Below are 23145 nucleotides of genomic sequence, written 5' to 3' on the forward strand. Positions count from 1 at the left end.
GTTTGAAAATATTCGTGAAAAAACAGTTTCAAAAAGCAACACTTGAATTTGCCATCATTGACAACTACTTACATAGCATTCATGTTGTATTAGATACAGTGAGTAATCCAGAGATGATTTGAAGATATAGATAAAGTACATGGGAGGGTGCACATAAGTTCCATGCAAGTCCTATGCCATTTTATACAAGAGGCGTCAACATCCATGGATGTTGACTTCAGGGGGGAGTCCTGGAACCAGTGCCCCATGGTTACCAAGGGATGACTAGAAGTCCAGGCTCCTTATCCCAGCCTGTCAGGTCCCCATGTGGTCTGAAACCTACCTGTACCACACTTCCCTTGTCACTCTCCTCCAGCCCTGGCAGACTGTCCTTTGATTTTTGAACAGGCCACACTCACTGTGCTTCATATCTGGCCCCTAGAAATACCCGTTACTTTCTGAGCATGGCTCTGCTTTCACAAAAAGGGCTGCATTGTCACTAGAGAAGACACTGTGGAATTTCCTTTAAAAACTGAAAATAGACTTAACTCATGATCCAGCCTTCCCACTCCCGGGCATATGTCAGAAGAAAACTCTAATTCAAAAAGTCACATGCACCTCAATGCTCAGAGCAGCACTATTTATAATAGCCAGGACATGGCAAAAACGCAAATGTCCGTCGACAGCTGACTAGATAAAGATGTAGTAGTATATTTATACAAAGGAATACTACTCAACCATTAAGAAGAACAAAATAATGTCATTTGCAGCAACATAGATGGATGTAGAGATAGTCATTCTAAGTGAAGTAAGCCAGAAAAAGAGAAGAATGCCATATAATATCACTTATATGTGGAATCTAAAAAAAGACACAAGTGAACTTAACTACAAAAGTGAAACAGACCCACAGACATAGAGAAACAAACTTACGGTTACCAGGGAGAGAAGGGGATGGGAAGGGATAAATATGGTAATTGGAAAAGTGTCCCTCTTGGAGAGTTATGGAAATGTTAGCTATCTTGATTGCGATGATGTTTTTCTGGGTGTAGACATCTATCAAATTCATCAAATAGTACATGTGAAATATGTGTAATTTACTATACAGGAATCGTACCACAATAAATATGCCTGTAAAAAAAAAAAAACAAGAAAATATTGGCGGCATTGTGTCCTACGTTTTTATGTGTCTTTAGTGAGTGGGTCTTCAATTTTCCGGTCTGCCATATTTTCTGAACCAGAAGTGCCCTCCTTCCCTTTTCTTTGATAAACTGTCAGTGGGTGGCATTTATTCCCGTGGCTTCAACTGCTCTCTGTCCACTGATTAACTGTCAAATCTTTTCCAGCAAGGACATTTCATTTCAGTCCCAGAAATATACTTATAATTGACAAGTAGACATGCCATTGTTTGAAGAAGTAAACCTAGTTCTGAGCGAGTGTAAATTCAAACACACAGAGCTGGAGATTTTTATGGGCTAAACAAGTGGGAATGTCTACTTGTCAATTATAAGTATATTTCTGGGACTGAAATGAAATGTCCTTGCTGGAAAAGATTTGACAGTTAATCAGTGGACAGAGAGCAGTTGAAGCCACGGGAATAAATGCCACCCACTGACAGTTTATCAAAGAAAAGGGAAGGAGGGCACTTCTGGTTCAGAAAATATGGCAGACCGGAAAATTGAAGACCCACTCACTAAAGACACATAAAAACGTAGGACACAATGCCGCCAATATTTTCTTGTTTTTTTTTTTTTACAGGCATATTTATTGTGGTACGATTCCTGTATAGTAAATTACACATATTTCACATGTACTATTTGATGAATTTGATAGATGTCTACACCCAGAAAAACATCATCGCAATCAAGATAGCTAACATTTCCATAACTCTCCAAGAGGGACACTTTTCCAATTACCATATTTATCCCTTCCCATCCCCTTCTCTCCCTGGTAACCGTAAGTTTGTTTCTCTATGTCTGTGGGTCTGTTTCACTTTTGTAGTTAAGTTCACTTGTGTCTTTTTTTAGATTCCACATATAAGTGATATTATATGGCATTCTTCTCTTTTTCTGGCTTACTTCACTTAGAATGACTATCTCTACATCCATCTATGTTGCTGCAAATGACATTATTTTGTTCTTCTTAATGGTTGAGTAGTATTCCTTTGTATAAATATACTACTACATCTTTATCTAGTCAGCTGTCGACGGACATTTGCGTTTTTGCCATGTCCTGGCTATTATAAATAGTGCTGCTCTGAGCATTGAGGTGCATGTGACTTTTTGAATTAGAGTTTTCTTCTGACATATGCCCGGGAGTGGGAAGGCTGGATCATGAGTTAAGTCTATTTTCAGTTTTTAAAGGAAATTCCACAGTGTCTTCTCTAGTGACAATGCAGCCCTTTTTGTGAAAGCAGAGCCATGCTCAGAAAGTAACGGGTATTTCTAGGGGCCAGATATGAAGCACAGTGAGTGTGGCCTGTTCAAAAATCAAAGGACAGTCTGCCAGGGCTGGAGGAGAGTGACAAGGGAAGTGTGGTACAGGTAGGTTTCAGACCACATGGGGACCTGACAGGCTGGGATAAGGAGCCTGGACTTCTAGTCATCCCTTGGTAACCATGGGGCACTGGTTCCAGGACTCCCCCCTGAAGTCAACATCCATGGATGTTGACGCCTCTTGTATAAAATGGCATAGGACTTGCATGGAACTTATGTGCACCCTCCCATGTACTTTATCTATATCTTCAAATCATCTCTGGATTACTCACTGTATCTAATACAACATGAATGCTATGTAAGTAGTTGTCAATGATGGCAAATTCAAGTGTTGCTTTTTGAAACTGTTTTTTCACGAATATTTTCAAACCACAGTTAGTTGAATCTGCTGGATAGGGAGCCCCTAGATACGGAGAACCCCCAAGCTCTTCCTTTCCACCTCCTAAATTTCCACTACAAGCACTGAAGGGGTCCAAACATAGAAGAGCGCCATGTACCTGCTGGAAACCCTGAGGAATTCCTTCAGCTTATGTAGCACAGGAGAGAAAGTATAGGGACATCTAGTGGGAAAGGACGGCCTGCCTGGAGAGGAAGGAGGAAAGACCGCAGTGGAAGCCAGCTCGCACCCTACTGGAGCTAGCTGATAGCAGTGAGGGACGCCGAGGAACTGGGGACACGTCACGTGGGGGGCGATCCTGGCCGCCAGATGCAGGGTTCGCATAGCTGGGGCCCAGTTTGCAAGATCAAAATAACAAGGGGGGAGAGGGGCTGCCTCAGTCCCGGGATCCTGACAACGGCCACAGCGCCGTGACCCCAGCTATTGCGGCTCCCCTAGTAAGCCAGAAAAAGGAAACTCTGAGCCAAGATATTGCAGATTCCACCGCAGCCACACGGATAACTAGATCTCTAAGCTGACAAAATGTAACCACCAGAAACAGGAATCTTTCCTTTTCTCTTCATTTGGACCTTTGGACAGGGAGCCACACATCTCTGACGGGAACCACCTTTAATCCGATAGAGAGCTCACTTTTTCAGGAATAAGCATGGAGCAAAAGAGTGGGGTGATGGTTTAAAGTGGAAGTCAAAGCGGAAGCCCGTCTGAGAAATGGTAAAAACATGCATCTCAGTGAATCCGAGTTATGGCGAAAAGAAGGGGGAAGGTTAAGTAAATCTCTATCCACCAGAAAAGACTAGCCAGTCATAAAAAGACAGCAATTTAAATCAAGAAAACTTTTTTGTTTTTTTGGTGATGAAAAACAATGCCATATTTTAAAACAAGGCTTGGGCCATCAACAACACCCTGAGAGTTGTTGAGGAGGAGAACATAAAGCTTCATATAGACATGAAAGTGTTCCAAGTCCACTTCTCAAAAAAACTTAGCCAATCATGTGTCCAGTTGATTTGAAAATCCCGATAAGTAAATAACTCAAAAGTGGGAAAGACATGGTATTAAATAGTGGTAGTGAGCAATGAAATCCAGGAAGTTTATAGCTATATTTCATTGTTAATATAACAAACTGGAAGCAACTGTCTAAACATAGTAACTGGAGGACACATACACACACACACACACACACACACACACACACACACACACGCGCGCGCGCGCACACACACAATCTGGAAGAGCAGAGAGGTAAAATATGCTAAATTTATCATTATTGAGGAACAGGATCTAATAGGTTATTTCAGTTTTGATAGTGTTATAGGAATACTGGTCCAATTACATATAAAGTTATGAACTTAGAGATGATTTATAAAAATTTAGAGAGAATTTTCATTAAAAGGCAATATAGCTTCCAAATCATTGAAGAGAAAATTAACAATAAAAAAATTAATCAATCCAGCTAATATGGAGTAACAGAGACCATATTTACCACCCTAAAATAAACCACAAAATGGATACAATATATGAAGCAATGATTTTTAAGAGAGGTGAAAACGATCATCCACTAGGACCCTGTCCTGCCACCACTATACCGAGGCTGCTAGGCCTCCTACTGCCATCACCAATAATGTCCACCAAGAGGTGACATTTCCTTCCTCTGCTCCTACTGCAGAGCCAGTCCTGAGCAGTCCTTTTGCAGGTTTTGGCAGGCAGCTCCCAGAAGTGCTCTCGTGGACCTTGGTCCCTTTTGGCCACCAGCAAAGGGATCAAGGATGAGCAGTGAGCCTCTTTACTCATCCAAGACCTAGGAACCTATCTAATTTCTGAGCAGGGCTTCACTCTTCTCTGCTGTCTGGTACTCTCTGCCCGGCTTCCCGTGTCCCGTTTGGGCAGCCTGCACGCTGGCCACAGCCCATCAGAATCTGTTCCCCCGCCAAGAGGCAACGCGTGATCTTGAGTAGGGCTCCAGGCCTCTGGAGCAGCGTGGCTTGGACTGCGTCCTGGCCCTGGGTGCGCGAGCTCCATGTCCTTGGTTGAGTCAGTTAACATCTCTAAGCTAAGTTTCTTCATCAGTAAAATGAAGACATATCAATATGGAAAAATAAAGTCAGAATCGGGGGGGAATAAATTTCTAGTGACTGAAGATTTTTTTAATTTTGAATTATACAGCAAAAGACATCATACAAATTTTACTACTTCATAATTCTAAAGGACAGCTTCTACTGTTAATACTAATGCATGCACATACACACAAACACACGTGCAGATGCACTGACTCTGGCCCACATACATTCCCTACACACAGACGTACATGGACTCATGTACCACACACACACATAGCATACACACAACCACACACATCCCCAGGCGCGTGCGCGCACAGCCACACACACACTCACAGTCATGTACCACACAATTCCCCAGGTGCGTGCGTGCGCACACACACGTCATACACACCTTTGGCGTTATTCTAAATCAATTTACAATTGAGGGTCTCAGTGTCCATTGTTTTATCCGCTCAGAAGATCCTGACTTCGGACTGTGAAGCAGGAGCCCCTCCTCTCTGGAGATGGTCTTTGCCACTTACAGTCTCAGTAGAGCCAACATAAATGCTCTGGACCCTTGGAAGTGCAGGGCCAGAGCATACCTGGGAGCTCACATTCTATATATCTAAACATTTTAAGTGCAGTAGGTTCTAAAGTCCTGCCTTTACAAATATACATTCATTATAAGGGGGAAGGCCAGGTTCAAAATTAGAACAACCAGACTCAGGGGAGTCCTGCAAAGAAAGTGAGTGTGTGGGGAGAGCTGATTCCCAGACTCTGATCACTAGCCTGACCCTTTTCTTCCCAATGCTGGGTCCATCCCTTGCCATAAGTGGCCTTGGATGTGCACAGGGGGACACTCAGATTTCACGTCCGGGCTCTGCCTATAACCTCCATGCAAACAGCTGCCCTTTGGCCTCTCTGTGAGTCCTGGGAATCTGAACTCCGGGGAGAGCCGGTGCAGGCACTAGAAATGGGTCAGGGGCTGCTGAGGCAGGGCATTCGGCGTCCTGGGTTTCTAGAGCATGGGATGGAGCCAATGACCATGTCCCCTTGGCCTTGCTGACTCCACCCGATGGAGGGCGTGGCCAGAGGAAGTGTCAGGGCCAGGGGAACCTTCTGCAGTGCAGGACCCAGGGCAGCGGGGGGCCCGGGTCTAAGGAGAGAAGCCCTAAGGAAAAGTCTGTGGAGGCTGTAAGGTACCTTCATTCCCATTAATTAAATAAAACAAAAGCTTACCACAGGCGTGCGGGGGAAGGGTTTTGTTATAACAAGGGAAGGCACTTGCCAAGGTCTGGCCATAGAGGGCTGCTGGGTTTGCCAGGTTGAAGAGGAACCGAGAGGCCGTTTGCCTCCCCTGGGTCTAGACACTGCTTGAATTCTTCCAGGTGACACTTAAATGCAGTGAGACATGGAACTCTCTAAAGTTGTTAAAATATTCATGGTGAGCCATTCAACTCTCTCCTCATTCTTGGCTACGAAAGCACGATAAACACAGGTGGGAATCTCATCAGCCTGTTGGTTGGTTCACTGTCCATCTGGCGCCCCCTCTTGTAGGAGCCTTTATCACATCACCCAGGGCTGACCCATCTCAGGATCACAGCTGATTTTCCACAGGTGGCACCACTTGCTGGTGACATGAAGGAACCATGTTAGCCACCTCCCAAACTCTGAGGCTTCTCCTGGGAGGAGCCTGCAGACACCCAGTCCAGCCTCTGCACAATGATGCTCCCCAGTGTCACTCCCGGCTTGCTGCCCTGGCCTCTAGCTCTGGCCAGAACCTCGCTGAATTGTCGATAGATGTCCCCCATGCACCACGTCTAAGCTTGGGGTCCAGAGGTGACCATGGTTCTTATTTTCTTCCCATCGATGGACTGTTTGATCTTCATGTAATCGTGTTGGCAGGAAGGCCAGTACCACCCTCTTGAGGCCTCCCCGAGCCGCCTCTGTCTATAACTGTCCTAGCACCCCAGGGGATCAGGTCTGAAGCCTGGCACTCAGACACGAGGATGACAGCTGGAGAGACAGGAATCCACTCCTGCTGTGGCTTCTGCTGAGGCTCGATGTGGCCATACAAATGGATCCCACAGGCCCTGACTTCACTTGACTCGCTGCAGGGATGCTCCCACACTGCCCCGTTCCCCCCCAGAGACAGAGGGCTTTCTGCTTGTTCCCGAAGGCCCCACCCCCGAGGGGGCACTGGGTCCAGTGGAGCGTCCAGCCTGGTTCCCCGCCAGCCCTTAGGGCTTTGGTGGGGCCTGGAACATCAACTACCCTCCCCTTAGGGGCCCGTTTGTCCTTTCCAGCCAACAGACCTAGGTCATAAGCACTTTAACTCACCTGAGGGTGTTTTCCTCACTTCAGGGGCAGTGAGGACGGGGCTTCTTCACACTCCAAGTGCCCCAGGTCTGGATGCAGACAGTCTGGCTCTCCCCCAAGTCCTGCAGTTCTGGGCCACACCTGCTGCTGGTCACAGTCTGTGCTGTGTTCTCTTCCAGGACAAGGGGTGCACTCTGACCCCCGCCCCGCCCCCACCAGCGGTGGCAGAGGCGGCGGACAGGCAGGTGAGCTGGGGCCTGAGACCGTGCCCGCAGGTCAGTGCCCCAGAGGCCGCTGGTGACTAGAGGGGCCACGGGGCAGAAGGCAGCATGGGATGGGAGGAGGAGGAAGGTTCAGGATAAGGAGATGAAAGGGGGAACGGACAGCACTGTGAGGGCCTCGGCCATGAAAGGGAAGAGAAATCACAGTGACAGCTGGAGCGGTGTCGGCGTTAAAAGCTGCGGGCTGTTTTTTTTAATTTTATTAATTACCAATATATATTGACAGATTTCTTATTTTATTAAAGATTATGTTCCATGTCATATAACAGGATAGAGTATGTTATTATTTATTAAATAATACATAATAGAAGATATACTAGCATATTATCTTCTGTTTATTTATTAGCAGATAGTATATAATACATATGTAGGTGTTTATACACATAATATATAATTCATGCATCTATATAATATATAACCCATAACAAATAATGTAAGATTATGATTAATATATAATATAACAAGATTACATAACAATAATGATGTAATATTACCCATTGTATGTCTTGGTTCATGACACATTCTCATCTTAGGTGCCTGTCAGAGGTATTTATGTATTAAAATTAATATTATAAGACACAGTTATGAACCTATCACCCAGCATCATAACAGGAATATTGACAGTGACATACTGTGTCCTCTTTCCCTATCCTGCTCTTGGCCTTTTCTCACAGGAAGTAACCAGCATCCTGAATCCTGGCTTACCCTTGCCTTGTGTTACTTTCACACACACAACATTTAAGATCAGTTAAAACAAATGAACTGCAGGTACATGCAATGAAGTGGATGAATCACACACTCCATGTTAAATTGAAAAAGTAACCCCTAGAAGGTAGCCGATAGTGTGCTATGCTTTTAACTGTGTATATATATGTCAACTAAACTCACTGAATTAAGAACAACTACAGCTAGAGTCCAGGTGGGAGAGGGACAGATAAAAGGTGAGGTGAGCAGGTTTGCTGCAGGTGAGCCAGTTCCTTTCCAGTGACATGTCATTCTCTCTGAAGCAGGAGGCAAGGCCATCTGCTGGGAGTCAGGGAAGAGACAGAGGGAAGGTTAGAGGTGTGCAGAGAGCAGAGAATGTTGACACCACTGAGTGATAAGTGGGGAAATGTGCTCACTAGAGAAATCCTGGAGGATTGCCTGGCAGCGGCAACATGGTGGGCATTGATTTGTAGTCTTGGAAATCTGTGCTGGGAGAGCCTGCTGCCTGCAGGCTCAGAACAAGTAGAGCTGGGTGAACCGAGATGGAAGTCGGCCTGGTGAGGAACTGAAAAGGTCAAGGCTCAAGGGGGTTTTGTCTGTCATAAAGAGAGTGCTGACTGTGGATGCAGAGCTGGAAGGTGGGGAAGTGGAAGTAAGAGGAACGTGGACAGGCAGGAAAGCAGAGGAGTCAGCGCATGATGCCCCAGTGAGGGTGAAGGAGGGCCAGGGAGGCTGGTGGAGAAGAAGCTGGACGGCTAGAGGTGGGCACTTAAAGGAGAGAGGCTGGACCTTGGGTGGAGACACGCCCGGGTATGAGCCCGGGGGTAGGGTGAATGGGGGGTGGCTGGCTCAGGCTGACAGAGAAGAAGACCCTACTATGACCATACTGGGTGGTGGAAGGAGAATGAACTTTGACGTCTTGATGGTAGGAGGCGAGGCAATACAGAGCTGGTGGTCCAGGTGCTCCTGACTGAGGCAGATGAGCAGGGAGGCCAGGGTGGCAGGCACTGCTAGGAAAGGATCTGGGTTTTCCATGTGCTCCCACGAGGGGAGGAGCAATCATCTGAAGGTGGAAAGTGAGCACAAGGAGGCCAACCCAGGCTCCTGATCAAACGGGGGTTGTGAAGGTGCAAAGCGTCAACTCCAGTGATGGTGGCCCAGGAAGCAGGGACCACGGGTGAAGTGAGGGGGCACTCAGAGAAGAGAGGGAGAAGAGTCTTCTGGGTGTAGGGGGAAGAGAGGCCCCAGGACAAAGGAGCACAGAGGCACAGTGATGAGGATGGACTGGCTCTATGGTGACACTGCAGGGATGGCTGGATCTTTGTCCTGAGGGCTTAGGTTGGGGGGACTACTGGCCTCATGAGGATCCCCCTCTCAGCAGCCTGGACAGAGGCTCTCGCTCCTGAGAGCTGTGTGGCCACCACTGTTCCCGGAGGGGCTCTGCCTCCATCTTCTCTTATCAGACTTTCCTGCCCAGCCCCCGACCGCCAGCGAGGGAGCCTGGGCCTCGCAGCTGTTTGCCGTGGAGGGACACAGGCTCCTCGGAGGAGCAGGCGGATCTTACTTTGCTCCGTAACCCAGGGCCTAGCAAAGCGCCAGCCCATGTGTGGGCCATGTAGGGGCTCGGATACTTACTATACTAACTCAAAGCAGTAGAATTGCAGAGCTGGAGGAAGTGACCACTGAGCTCACAGAGTTCACTGCCCACACCCCCATTCTACAGATGAGGAATCAGAGACCAAGCAGTGAAGCAGCCTTGGCCAAGGTCACGCTGCTCGTAAATGCTGGCCTGTGTCGGGCATGCCAAGTGATGAGCTGCAGTGAAGGGGCTGAGAGGGGTCTCTGGTTCCAGAGAGCTCGGATTCAAGTCCCAGCTCTGCCATTTATTAGCCGTGTGACTAATGAATGTCCTTACCTTTAAAGTGGAACTCATAGTGGTGCCAACTCATTGGGTTGTCATGAACACAGCGTTCCTGGAACAGCAGGACAGAGTTCTGTAAGGGTTTGCTGTTGCTTTGGTTATGATTATTATCACCAAGTGAACCCTGAAATGAAGAACAAAGGCAGCAAGAATTTTTATTTTAAAGGAGTTTCAAATCCTCTGATGAATGCTTCATTTCATCTATTCAAGTTTTCATTTGACCCTTATTAACAACTACACAATGGATGACTTTTGAGGCAATCTTGCTTCATGTCTTTAATTCTCACTAACGACACAGGCTATTTAACAGGCAGCAGTTTCTTTTCCAGGAAGAGGGACAAAAAGTTAAAAATGACTCAGTGCCTCTCGGTCCCCAGTGAGTTGGTTGTGACCTGTCAACCCAGCTTTGGGGAAGTGCCTGCTCCCCCTGGGCCCACTGAGCTGCCCCGCAGCCTCCAAGGGGTGCCGTACCCCCACACGAATCCAGTCTCTTGGTTCCTATCTTTGCTTCAGATCCCTCAAGGACTGCCCATGCCCCAGGGCCCCATCTGCCCCACCAGCCTTGGCTGCTGGACTCCAGGACACCATCCTGGGTCTCAACCATCCCCTGTTCCTATGACCGCCCCACTACTCTACATTTTGTCCTTCAAGTGTGGGCTTCTGTGGCTCGCCACACAGCAGGGGTCTCCCCGTCCTCCACCTTGGGTAACTGCATCGTCCTGCACGGTGCCTAGGGAACCCGTGTGGAGGCAGGAAGAATACAGAACAACAGGTGCTCAGAGGGGCTGCCTTTCCCACTGCAGGGGCCCTAGAGAGCTTTCTCCCAGCTGGTTATTCACAGGCGCTGAAGCTGTGGAATCTCGATCTCACCAATTTAAAGGGCATCATCACTAATTACAAAAGCAATCATTTCTTCAGTAGCAAAAGGAGAAAAGACTTTGTGTTCCCCACCTCCAACTGTTTTCCTCCACCTTCAGATGTTTCTCATCTCTGGGCAAGGGTAGAATGCAACTCACAGAATATTATTTTTCAATGTCTTTTCCCACTCTGAAGATTGCTTTCCCAGAACCGATGAAGGCTAGAATGGTTTAGCTTCCCTGGACTGAGGATTCAGAGGCCTGGGGGGAAGGGGGGAGGGGGAGGTGAGATAACTCAGCAATATTGAACCTAACAGAGACATTAAAAAGTTCTATTCTAAACAGAAAGGAAGCAGGATGCTATAGAAACAGGAAAACCATAGTTGGAAATGCAATAACGAGTTGCAAGAGAATAAACATAAAGATGTAAAAATGAAAAAGGACATCAAAATAAAAAGAGTTGGGAATGGGAGAGGGGAGCAAGAAAATGTAGATTTTTTTCTTTCTTTTTTTTCTTCGTTATTCTTAGGATGTGTTGGAGCCTACGTGATTATCAGTCTAAAGGAAATAGATATAGTAATGGGCTGATATATTTGAAGAATAAGGTAACCACAAATCAAAAGCATACATTAGAGTCGCAAAAAAACCAAAAAGAAACAAACTCAAAATGGCTTAAAGACTTAAATATTACACACGACACTATAAACTTCTCACAAGAAAACATAGGCAAAACATTATTTGACATACATCTCAGCAATGTTTTCGTAGGGCAATCTAAGTAACCCAAGCAACAGAAATAAAAGCCAAAATAAATAAATGAGACCTAATTAAACTTATAAACTTTTGCACAGCAATAGAAACCATAAGTAAAACTAAAAGACAACCTATGGAATGGGAGAAAATATTTGCAAAAGATGAGACTGACCATGGCTTAATTTCTAGACTATATAAATAGTCCATACAACTTAATAAGAAAAAAATAAACAACCAAATCCAAAAATGGGCAGAACAACTAAACAAGCAATTCTCCAATGAAGACACACAGATGGCCAATAGGCATATAAAAAATGCTTAATATCGTTCAATTATCAGAGAAATGCAACTCAAAACTACAATGTTATCATCTCACACCAGTCAGAATGGCCATCATTCAAAAGTCCACAAACCATAAATGCCGGAGAGGCTGTGGAGGAAAGGAAACCCTCCTACATTGTTGGTGGGAATGTAGTTTGTTGCAGCCACTGTGGAAAACAGTATGGAGATTCCTCAAAAGACAAAAAAAAAAAAAAAAAAAAAAAGGCTTATTACCTAATCCAGCAATCCCACTCCTGGGCATATAACCAGAGGGAACCTTCATTCCAAAAGATATCTGCACCCCAATTTTCACAGGAGCACTGTTTACAATGGCCAAGACATAGAAGCAACCTAAACATTCACTGACAGATGACTGGATAAAGATGCGGTATTTAGATATAACAGTCATAACAAAGAAGGAAATAAGGCCATTTACAGCAACATGGATGGAACTGGAGATTATCTCACTAAGTGAAATAAGTTAGACAAAGACAAGTATCATATGATATCATTTATATGTGGAATTTTTAAAAAAATGATACAAATGGACTTATCTATAAAACAAAAAACAGACTCACAGACTTATAAAACAAACTTAGGAGTTTGGGATTAACAGATACAAATTACTATATGTAAAACAGACAAACGACAAGGATTCACTGTAGAACACAGGGAAGAATATTCAGTATCTTGCAACCTATAATGGAAAAGAACCTGAAAAAGAATAGACTATGTATATGTACAACTGAATCACTATGCTGCATACCTGAAACTAACAAAACAGCTGTATAACTGAAACTAACAAAACATTGTAAATCAAACACATTTCAATTTAAAAAAAATTGATAAGCTCTAAATACCTTTATTCAAAGAAAATCTTGAACTCTTCCCTCTTACAAAATTTAAAATGGGTAGCTTGAGCAGGACCAAATTATACTGGATGGGCAGTTACATATCTTCTCCAGCACGTGGCCCATGCTACACACACATCGTGTTTTCCTACAGGTAAGAACAGCCCTGACTGCACAGCGAGCGACTCTTTCTGGGACAAGGGCCTCTGTGGCAGTGGCCTCCTTGTCACCGCTGCATCTCACCAGGAGGCCAGGGTTTTCAGAGGGGAGGGGACATAGAGCTCATACACTTCAAATTGACTTCCCGAAAAAACTATGGAAAAACCAAATTCACCTGCAGTGTAGGAAACATGAGCAGGGCCCCTAAGCAGACCGACAAGCCCAAAGTAAGATGGCCCGATGTTCAGATCGGAACCAGAACAAAGACCACCTGGCCCCAGTTAAATGACCACCACCTCACCTGCAACGAACTGCTCGTACTCAATGTCAGGGATGTTTCTGTTGAGACTTGGGAGGTCAAAGGAGTCGGACCAGGGATCGGGGCTCTGCCAGTGGTAGAGGTGGCCCCAAGGGAATAGCACCAGTACCGGCTCCTCCATCTTCAGCAGGGTCTTCAGGAGGAAGGCAATGTGGATGCAGACGTTCCTAAGGAGGTTGAAGCCCTCTGGAGGGTTGAAGTCACACAGAAGGTACCTGGCTGGGAGCAAAGGAGAGCGGGTCTTCAGGGCCAGGCCTCTGCACAGGAATCCCGGCTTAGATAGAACAGATACAACGGGAATCCCTGCACAGCCCATGGCCTAGACTCCAGACACATTCAGCAGCTTCTGGTTTGTAAAGTGGAGGCACTGCCCACCCATCTCCATGTGGCCAATTACTTCAAGTCCGGGAGCAGTTGCGGAAGACATCTTGGCATCCGTCTAACACCACTAAGCACCCGACTAGCATCTGAGCACCCGTTCTCCAGGGGCTCTCAAACTTCTTGTTCTACAGAACCCTATACACTCTTAACAATTACTGAGAACTCCAAAAGGCTGCTATTTATGTGAGTTTAATCTATCACTATTTCCTGTGTTAGAAGTTAAATAAGAAGTTAGAGAAAGTGTATGAATTCACTTAAAAATATTAACAATCTACTGTATGTTACCATTAATACTCTTAAACAAAATATATTTCTATTTTTCAAAAGAAAAATCATTAGTGAGAAGAATAGCAGTGATTTTAATTTCTGCAAATCTCTTTTGGACTGGTGAGAGCTGAATTCTCCTATCTGCCTCTGCATTCCCTGTTTTGTGATATCGCAGGCCAGGTTTTCCCTGGAAAACCCCGCAGGAACTCGGGAGAGCAAGAGTGTGCAAAAGGCAGGTGACATCCCGGCGTTTCTATGAAAATGGTCTTGCACCTCAGGGGCCTTGGATACACTTTGATAACTGTTGCCCTATCCAAGGCGAGACTCTTCTACACAAGAGCCAGGCAAGGGTCCTGGATTCTGTAATGAGTTACCGCCAAAACACCCCTCCCTTCTCTGTGTGTTTCTCACAAGCTCCATTACTGCAGATGAGGATGTAATCCTCAACTGGGGCCTCTAATCCCAGAAGACTGCTAACTTCAAGAGGGAGGGTCCCATCTACCATCCCTACACCCCGCATAGTTTATTTTGAGTCAAGCCCTAGATAACTGCTTATCGGCACTGACCCTTGTGTCTTTTTCCTGAGGTTGACTGAAGGAACCAACATCTGGATGGAACTGAAATTTCCCTGCAGATAAACAAGGCTGATAAGCCACCCCATTCCAACATCTGATTCTGGGGCTCTTCAAAACCCGGGTAAGGCCCCGCTTCATCTAAGATGGGTCCTCCGCCTGCCCTTTCCGGGGGGTTCTGGGAGGCCGCGGCCACCAAGGGCGACCCAGACTCGCGGCCCCAGCCCCATTGCCTGAGGGGGAGGAAAGCTTGAGGCTGTGCCCAAGCCCTGCCCCGCCCCGCCCCAACACGCTCCCCGGCACCACAGCCCTCCCCGGCCACCGCCCCAACCCCGATCCCACCCCGGTTCATGTCCGCCGGCCCCGCCGACGGCGCGGACGTACGTTTACCGTCTGTGGGACGCCGCCCCAGACAGGATGTCGGCCGCCGACTGACCAGGCCAGAACTAGTCGCCCGGCCGAGCAAGCCGCCATCCCCAGCAGCAAGCACCGCCATGGTCCCGGGCAGCTGCACACTTCCGGAGCCCGCTACCCGCCCCAGAAGCGCACGCCGGCCCGCGCAGAGCGTGGCGCCTGTAACCATGGCAACTCCGCGGGACCCTCCCCTAGCGCTTGCGTCGTGCGTCCTCCCGAGTCTAGTTGTGCGAGGGCAGAACTTGCAGAGCCAATGGGAGCCAGGGCGCAGCCAGGACGGGGGTGGGGGGAGGCTTATGGGACAGCTGGGCGGGGCCGGGGAGGGCAGGGCCGCCCGGAAGTCCTGACCTGCAGGTGGCGCCGGCCGGAGGCTGGGGCGTTGCTGCCACCAGTGGGCGGGGCAGCGGGGCAGCGGGGCGGGGGCACCCTCACCTGTCCGTGTGTGGGGATCAGCCTGGGCTCCGTGGCCTCCGCTTGCACCGGACGTGGACCCAGGCTACCGGTGGGCAAGATAGAGGACTGAGCCCAGGCACGCACGGCTGGCCAGGTAGGGCACCTGAAGTGCAGATCCGCCAGGCCCGCTGCCGGCCTTGAATACGCGCTGCTAGGCAGTTTCCAAGAAGACGGGATCTGTCATAAGAGGGGAGGTAGGGCTTGGGTACCAGATGTCGGGTTGGGTGCAGTCTCACAGGAGAGCCACGGTGAGAGGGCGCAGAGCGGCCCCTGTGTTGGCGGGGCTAAGAGTTTGGGGTATAGGGTCGGGGTGGTGTGTGCCTTTCTCCGTGGTCTCCTCACTCCAGAGCAAGGGGCTCTGCTTCCCCCCTCCCCTCACTGCACTCCCTGCCTTCCCCAGCACCACCTGGGGTGTGGTCATGTCGAGGCAGGGAAGGCCCAGGGAAGGGGCTCATTCAGGGGCAGGGGCCACTCTGCAGGGATGCTGGACCTGACAGCAATGCAGTGCTTCGGAACTCCCCTGGGCTGGGTTTCTAACCAGTGGGATGGAAGGGCCTTTCCTTCCTGGGGTGCATTTGGGGGAACTAGATACGTCATGAATGTCAGCCCTGAAAATGGAGGCTGTGCTACATCCATTCTTGGAAAGAAAAATCAGGCCCTTCCAGCCCAGGTGACTCAGAAAGTCAGTCAGCAATGTTCGGGGTCCCCAGTTTAGGCTTTCAAATAGAGCTGAGCGGCTCAGGAGGCCAGATCCCTGTCCGTGGCTCCAGGAGTAGGCTTTCTGCTGGGGGACAGGATCCTCACAAACACCTGTGTCTTTGTGGGTCACTCCCCTCTGACAAGCTGGGAGGCAGGGTGCAGTTGTGGGAAATCGTGTTTCCATGAGGAGAGGGCCACCAAGTGGTGGGGGCACAGGAGACAGTGAGAAAGAGTCCCGCAGCCTTTCTGGAATCAAAAAACTGGCAAATGTGAAAAAGTGCATAATTTGTTTTATTGAACAGGCTGCTTATGTACGTTTGGAGGGCCAGGTTCAAGGACTCTGCATCCCTCCAGGACAATAGCCTCAAGAGAAGAACAGACAGAGCAGGAAGAGATGTGGGGTTTCTCCCAGGAATGAGGCAGAACAGGGATTTCTGCAGATTTGCAAGGAGACCCCGACCGCTGAGCACCGGGTTACAACCCCACGTGACCCTTGTCGTGTTTGGCTTGGGCTCTGGGTCTGGCCTGATCATGTATTCTTCCAGCTGAGTTCCAGAAATTCAGAGGGTAGACTTAGAGAGGCTGCGTTTGGAACCCGGTGTGGAGACGGAGGGTCCTTTATCCTGAGTCCCCTCAGCCTAATCACTGTAGCTGAGTTCCAACACCACCCAGGCCCCCAGGGTGGCCGTGGAGGGAGAGCAAGCCTGGCAGGTGACCCAGGGGTCCCACTGCTGTGCCCCTCCCTTATCTTTGTTCCCTTTCACCCCGGAGGGTGTGATTGTCTCATGTCATGGTGACAAGCCATCTCTCTTCTCTGTCAGGTGGGATCCCCACCCCCGCTCAGCCTTCTTTCTGCATGGATGCTGAAGGACCAGGCTCACTTGAAGTTCTGAGTTTGAGCAGTAAGGTGGAAACAAAGAAACCAATGGAAACAAAGAAACAAGTCATTGTGGCAAAGCTCCCCACCACAGAGAAGCTGCCCTGAGTGGAAGGGAGGGTGTGGGCATGCCCATTTGTTTCGTGTCTCCCAGTGCTCTTCGCTTTCTTATTGCAGACCTGCATGGTTACAACAAAATGATCTGCAAAACTGAAAATATTTACTCTCTGGCTTTTACAGAAAAGGCTGACCAGCCTCTGGTTCCCGTACCGGTCAACTGATTGGAGTACCTTTCCAGTTTGGAAACATCTGGGCAGGCCCAGGTTTGCAAAATTCTTTAAGAGTAGTTATGGAGTTTTGCTTCTAAACATTTTTATGGCTCTATACTTCTGAGCTGAGGTTGTGCTGTGTAATTCTGAGCCGGGATTTTCTCAAACTGTTTCTTATTTCTTATACCGGACACCCCTAAATTCCAAGGGGAATGGGATGTTAAGGAAGCCATGGAGTTTAGGAAAAAGATACAGATTTCATTTCCATTTAAGCATCGATGTATCTCCATCCTAGGCAGTATCGGTTCTGTGGTATTGATAGGGGAACTAAATAGCAACCAAATTTATAGAAAATAGTGGGTCATTGGGTACACAAGTTCTTCTTTTCAACATTTTTGTAGTGTTTGTAGTTTAAGATGACCGTTCCTGAGAAACAGGCAGCCTCTTAGAATGAAATAGCATTTTCCCTGAACCATACTCAATTTTTATTTCGTAGACAGCAGGAAGGGCAATCACACATCCAACACTTGGGGACCTCAAAGATAAAACGTAACTTTCTGGGAGCACACTCCCCCCGTCTCCCTCTGCTCTTTTCACTGTCCCATTGTCCCTGAAGGCTCTTTTGTATCTTCTGCTCATGACTCCAGTAACTCTTCCTTCTCTTCCCTCAGCTGGTAAGTTTACTTTTCTACTTTGACCAAGCAAACTGAAGCCAACAGAAGAGAACTTTCACCAGCAACTCCCAGCACATCCGCTCGCCTTCTGATGTCTGTGACCTCACTCTCGCTGCCCCACCTCTTATTACAGGTGACATCGAAAGCCAGATCATCCAAAAGTCACCAGGGGGCCCATCCATACAATCTTCTCCGGGCTGTCACTCCCACATCCATCCTCTCTGTCACTACCTCATCTATTTTGTTCTCCTGCTAGTTGGCTCCTATCAGTATATAAAAGTCCATCCTCTTAAAAGAAACAAACAGCACTCCTTGACTCTAATTGGCCCCCACCAATTGCCACCCCATGTCTTTGCAGCAAATCTTTAATGAGTCGTTTAAACTCACTGTCTGCATATTCTCTTGAGCCATTCCCTTTGGCACCCACTCTGGCTTTCCCCCTGATCCCTCGCTCTATGGAAACTGCTCTGTCAAGGCCATCAGTGACCCCACGTTGCTAAATATAGTGGTCAGTTTTTAGTCTTCATCATGCGTGGCCCTTTGGCAGCATTTGACCCAGCTCTTCCATTTCTCCTCCCCCGTGTTCCTGCTTCACTTGGCCTCCAGCCCATCGCTCTGCTTTCGATCCACTGGCTGGTCTTTTGCCAACGTCTCCTCTTTTTTCCAAATATTTACTGCGAATGTGCCTCGGAGTTGGGTCCTGGGTCTCTCCTCTATCTCACTGCTATACTTTTGGTGGAAGCAACCAGACTTGGAAATTGACATGCCATCAATTTCTCGATTTGTCCAAAACTCCCTGATTGGCCTTTTCCATTTGGAACTCTCTCCCTGATACTCATATTCTTTTTCTTTCATTCATCTTGCTTTCACATTCATACATATGTTCTACTGTGTAAATTACTTTTCCAAATTTTGAATCAGTCCATACATATCATGTGAAATGCTCAGATCTCTATTATTTCCACTAAGATGCTTATTCTACCTTAGAACCTTTCTGCATTTCTGTATTTATGTCAATAAAGTGAATAGTATTTCTACAAGCCTCATAGTTAAACAGTGTGTTTGTTTGGGGCTACTATGTAACATGAAATAATGATACATCAACATAGTCCTTTTTCATTTAATTTTATGTAACACCAAGATGAGGTTTTTGCACTGAAGACTGTTTCATTGAAATTTTACCTACGTTATGGACAGTCAGTTTATGTGAAAGCCCTCATTTCTCCCCTTTTCTGATATATTTTCCATTTGGCTATTATAACATATACCTTGGCATGAAATAAAATTCCAAATCCATTCACATAATAAAATTAATACATTTAAATTATATTTTTTAATGTTAAAAAGAAAGAAAAAAAACCCCAGACTCCTCTACCTATTAGGCATTTCTGTGGCAATATCTAATAGACTCCTTAATCATGACATTGAAGAACTGAGCTGATTCCAGCCCCTTTCCACCTGCTCAGCCCCATCTTGTCCCATCCCCTGTGGATGGAGAGGACATCCATCCCATTTTCCAGGTCCAGATGTTGGAACCATGTTCTCTCTCTCTCTTTCTCTTACACACACACAGACAGCAAATCCAGCTTGTTAGAAAATTCTGGCTACTCTGAAATCATTAACCACATACTCTCTGTTCCCCACCCTCCTAGGAGCCACCTTCAACCCCTTGTTGGACACCAATTAGCCTACTTCTTCCATCTTTGCTTTTCTACAATCTCATCCACACAGAGTCAGAGGGAGCCTTTAAAAGCATACATTGAGGGGGTGGGTGTAGCTCAGTGATACAGTGCATGCTTAGCATGCATGAGATCCTGGGTTCAAACTACAGCACCTTCACTAAAATAAATAAATTAACCTCCTCCCAAGAAAACTCAAAACAAAAGCATAAATTGGACATCACCCATCCCATCAAAACTCACTAAAAGGGTCACCATTCCATTAGGAGCCAAAGTCGTCCCAAAGTCTTCGAGGACCCGGCCTGCTCTGCCTCTCCGCCCACACTCTCCCCACCACTCTGGGGGCCTCTGGCTCCGGCTCTTCCTTCTTCCTCCGGATCTATTCTGCTTCAAGTTCATTACTCCTTGAGATCTGCCAGGATTGCCTTATTCCCTCCTGCCTGCCTCCCACCCCACCACCATCACCTGAGTTTGCTCATATCACTCTTATTTTTCCCCAAGCTCTTGCTACCCCCATCATGTTGCCTGTTTTCTCTGCTAAAACTCTGAGCCCCCAGTGATGGGGAGTCGTGTCTATTTTGTTGACTAATAAAGCCCAAGAGCCTTGGGAATGGGTATAGTTACTAGATTCCCATAAGTAGTAGGAGCTTATACAGATTTGCTGAATGAAAGCAGAGGTCCTGGTCCAATTCGATGGAGCACTTCTGTGTCCTGCTCAAAGATTAACTCTCCTTTCCTCCTGAGAGAGGGTGACCACTTCCTTGGTGATCAAAGGCAAGATCTATTTTCTTTATGCTGTTAACCTTAGGCGGGGAGACTGGGGGATCTTCATTTATATTTTAAAATTTGATTCACTCTGCAGTTTGTCTCCTGTCTATGTATCCTTTTGAGAAACCATTTATGAGTGATCATTCTTCCATCAGATTGAACAGGATCCAGGGGGAAGTACCAAGCCTGTCCCATCGGCCATCCTGTGTGTCATGTCCTGTGACCCAGTGGATGCTCAGCACGTAAGTGAACCAACAGGAGTGAGTGAAGTGATGGGAACATCTCATTATTGTGGTGGCTGCACTCTGTCCGATGCCTTGAGATTTGGGGAAGGGTTTACAACTGCGGAGGCGAGATGTCAGGTCCTCTGTGCTCTTCCTGAGTGCCCTGGCCTTACCCATTCCCCCAGTCCCCTCTGGGCAGCCAAGCCCAGGAGCTGGGCCACCGGCGATTGTGCTGATCAATAATCCACCTCACCCAATGTCCGGGGGTAAGAGCGGCCAGCACAACTGTTTGTAGACTCTGAAGTCAGGTCCTTGGAGGAATTCCTCACTGAACAATGTTTTGGACCTTTTATTTTTCTCTATAGCCTCCAGCTGAAGAAACAGATTGCCTTAGGTACATGAAAGGTGAGGACACCTACTATCCCCATGGAGCGCAGGTGGGGCTGGGAGTCTGCTGTTTGTACAGCCGGTGGGCTCGTGTTGCTTTGGGCATCCCTGTGCCTGAATTCCTGCAGTACACTCGGTGGTAAGAACGGGGGTGCCTGGCAGGGAGGGAAGCGGGTCGGGGGACTGCACAGCTGGGGAGACGTTAACCTGGGGTGAGCGGGAGCCGGCTGATGCATGGAATCTCGGTGCAGGGAACTCTCCAAACTCAGAGAGGTTCCCACTCCCGCAGGGTCCCTTTGATCAGGGTGCTAGGCTGTCAGCACTGCAGGGTCCCTGTGAGGATCATGGTGCCTTCAGGCAGTGGGAAGTGAGGGGTCCAGTGGCAATTAAATTAACTGTGCACCCAAAGCCAACCCCCGTCTCTTTCAGCCTGTTTCCTAATCTGCAAAACTGGAATGATGTTAACCATCCCGCAGGTTTGTTGATGGGCTGGGACACACTAGACTGCCAGGAGCTGGAATTCCTCTGTGCCCTGATTGTAATCCTTCCTTCACACTATTTACTCTCACAAGTTCAGTCTCTCTGTCTCTCTCATTCACTTGTAACTTTCTCTACTGCTCTGGTTTCATTTGATTCCCACCCTCCTCCCAATCCCCAGATGAGTGAAATTAATTTCTGTGTGTCAGTTCCAAATTCCCGGGAAAGATGCTCTGTCCCCTCTGGATTGGTTGTCCAACCCATCAGTTGCAGTCAGAGGAGTGAGTCCCTCTGTGACCAGAGGAGGGGCTCTGCCCAGCCCCCCAGCCACCACTGTGGGAGCACATAGCTCTCCGAGGAGGAGGTACTGGCTGTGACTTGGTGTCACTAAGTGTGAATTTATCTCTCCTCTTGCCCCACATTCATCCTCCTAAACAAAGATGAAAATTAAACACTCCCGAGATTTGTGTCATGGAACACTCAGGGTGGGGGCTAAGAGGGCTGGATTCCCTGCTGAGTGTAAGGGGCTACAGTGACTCGCCAACGAGAGCCTGTAAAGGAAACAGCACCGGCCCCACTGGACATTAGGGTGCTAAGTCTGCGTGACATTGAGCCAGGCTTCTGACCACAGCTCAGGGGTCTGTTCTGACCGGTTAGTCTTTGAAACCAACCAGCTTTGGATTCCTCAATCCCTCCCTGAGGTTTTACCTGAACCACGAGCTTCTGTATCTCTGAAGACAGATGATGAGGACCCTTCACGTAAGGCATTTGCACAGCCCTGTGCGGGAATTTGTGCTGCACGGTCTGCCCGGCGAGCTGACCAAAGTTCGTATTTTACTGATCTTAGAAATAGTCTGGTTTCCTGATGCACTGTTTCACTGAACAAGCAACAGAAGCCACCTCTGGCTGATAAAAGCAAAAAAGGGACTTAATGAAAAGATACTGGGAGGGTGCATGGAGTGGCCCAGACCAGAGCCGACCCGGGGGCCGTAGGAGATGTTGGGGAGCCCCAGGCACCAGGCTGCGCAGGGTGCTACCGGGCCCCCTGCTGCCCCAGCAGGGACCCCACTCCTCCTGACACTCCACCTCACTGCAGGTTCATGTCCCGGCAGGGCCAGGTCACACTGAAGCCACCAGCACACACCTCAATGGGGGAGTTGGCCCCTTCTCAGCTGAGGGCGTGCCTGGTGTGGGGAGATGCCCAGTTAGAGGAAGGCGGTTCCCCTACTGTTCCGAGTTAATGCGCAAGTCAGTGTCCATCACTCAGGAGAGCCGGGCTGGTCGGACCTCATTGTGGTGACTAGGCCGTCTGAGTTCACGTATTACTTTTTAGGTTGGAAGGCCCAAGAGGGAGAAAAAGTGGAGGTTCTAGTACTTATTTTATATTTCCCATGTACCAGGTGCGGTAAGCAAGCCACTTCAGACAAGGCCCATAACAACCACATTAATAGGCCACGGAGAAAGTCATGCAGTCAGGCCTCTGCAGCCCCGAAACCCGTGTCCTCATCAGTTCCGTAGTTACCAGTGGAAGTTGTAGGGATTTATGGGACTGTGTGCTCCTGTGGGGGCTGGGATGTGTGTGTTTAAATCCACATCTTCAGAAACTCGGCCAGA

The 23145-nt window shown here is 47.9% G+C and overlaps 2 protein-coding genes across 36 annotated transcripts in view; one reads left to right on the top strand and one right to left on the bottom strand.

Moving 5' to 3' along the window:
- Positions 1-7719: 7719 nt before the first annotated feature.
- Positions 7720-15220, bottom strand: LOC135321138 (GDP-fucose protein O-fucosyltransferase 2-like). 11 transcript variants are annotated; one of them, XM_064485223.1, is made up of 5 exons: positions 14995-15203; positions 13373-13609; positions 11147-11248; positions 10125-10254; positions 7720-9216 (listed from the first exon to the last, which is right to left on the bottom strand). In XM_064485223.1, the coding sequence occupies exons 1-3, from the start codon at positions 15191-15193 to the stop codon at positions 11241-11243; spliced, it is 444 nt and encodes a 147-aa protein (XP_064341293.1). In that variant the 5' UTR covers positions 15194-15203; the 3' UTR covers positions 7720-9216; positions 10125-10254; positions 11147-11240. The 11 variants fall into 11 exon arrangements, with proteins under 11 accessions (XP_064341293.1, XP_064341269.1, XP_064341247.1 ...); XM_064485199.1 differs by having other exon boundaries at positions 11082-11248; XM_064485177.1 differs by lacking the exon at positions 11147-11248 and having other exon boundaries at positions 10125-10182; positions 15001-15220.
- Positions 15221-15338: 118 nt separating this feature from the next.
- Positions 15339-23145, top strand: part of LOC135320226 (uncharacterized) — a 140459-nt gene continuing 132652 nt past the window's right edge. For 14 of the 25 annotated variants that reach the window (XM_064483503.1, XM_064484312.1, XM_064484385.1 and 11 more), the window contains exons 1-6: positions 15339-15571; positions 16998-17376; positions 17994-18129; positions 20599-20685; positions 21033-21193; positions 21484-21530. In XM_064483503.1, the coding sequence (XP_064339573.1) occupies positions 18088-18129; positions 20599-20685; positions 21033-21193; positions 21484-21530 (337 nt within the window). In that variant the 5' untranslated portion in view covers positions 15339-15571; positions 16998-17376; positions 17994-18087. Of the gene's footprint in view, positions 15672-16997; positions 17377-17993; positions 20450-20598; positions 20686-21032; positions 21194-21483; positions 21531-23145 lie in introns of all 25 variants that reach the window. The other 11 variants (XM_064484353.1, XM_064484410.1, XM_064484431.1 and 8 more) reach the window with 11 other exon arrangements.

Source organism: Camelus dromedarius, chromosome 1 (genome assembly GCF_036321535.1).
Source record: "Camelus dromedarius isolate mCamDro1 chromosome 1, mCamDro1.pat, whole genome shotgun sequence".
Taxonomy (NCBI): Eukaryota; Metazoa; Chordata; class Mammalia; order Artiodactyla; family Camelidae; genus Camelus; species Camelus dromedarius.

Bases quoted from the DNA above. Each gene is read 5' to 3' on its own strand.
- LOC135321138 (XM_064485005.1), bottom strand. From the start codon at position 15,193: ATGGTTACAGGCGCCACGCTCTGCGCGGGCCGGCGTGCGCTTCTGGGG. The intron at 13,610-14,994 runs GTACGTCCGCGC...CTTTGCTCCCAG, and splicing joins GCGTCCCACAGACGGTAAAC to CCAGGTACCTTCTGTGTGAC.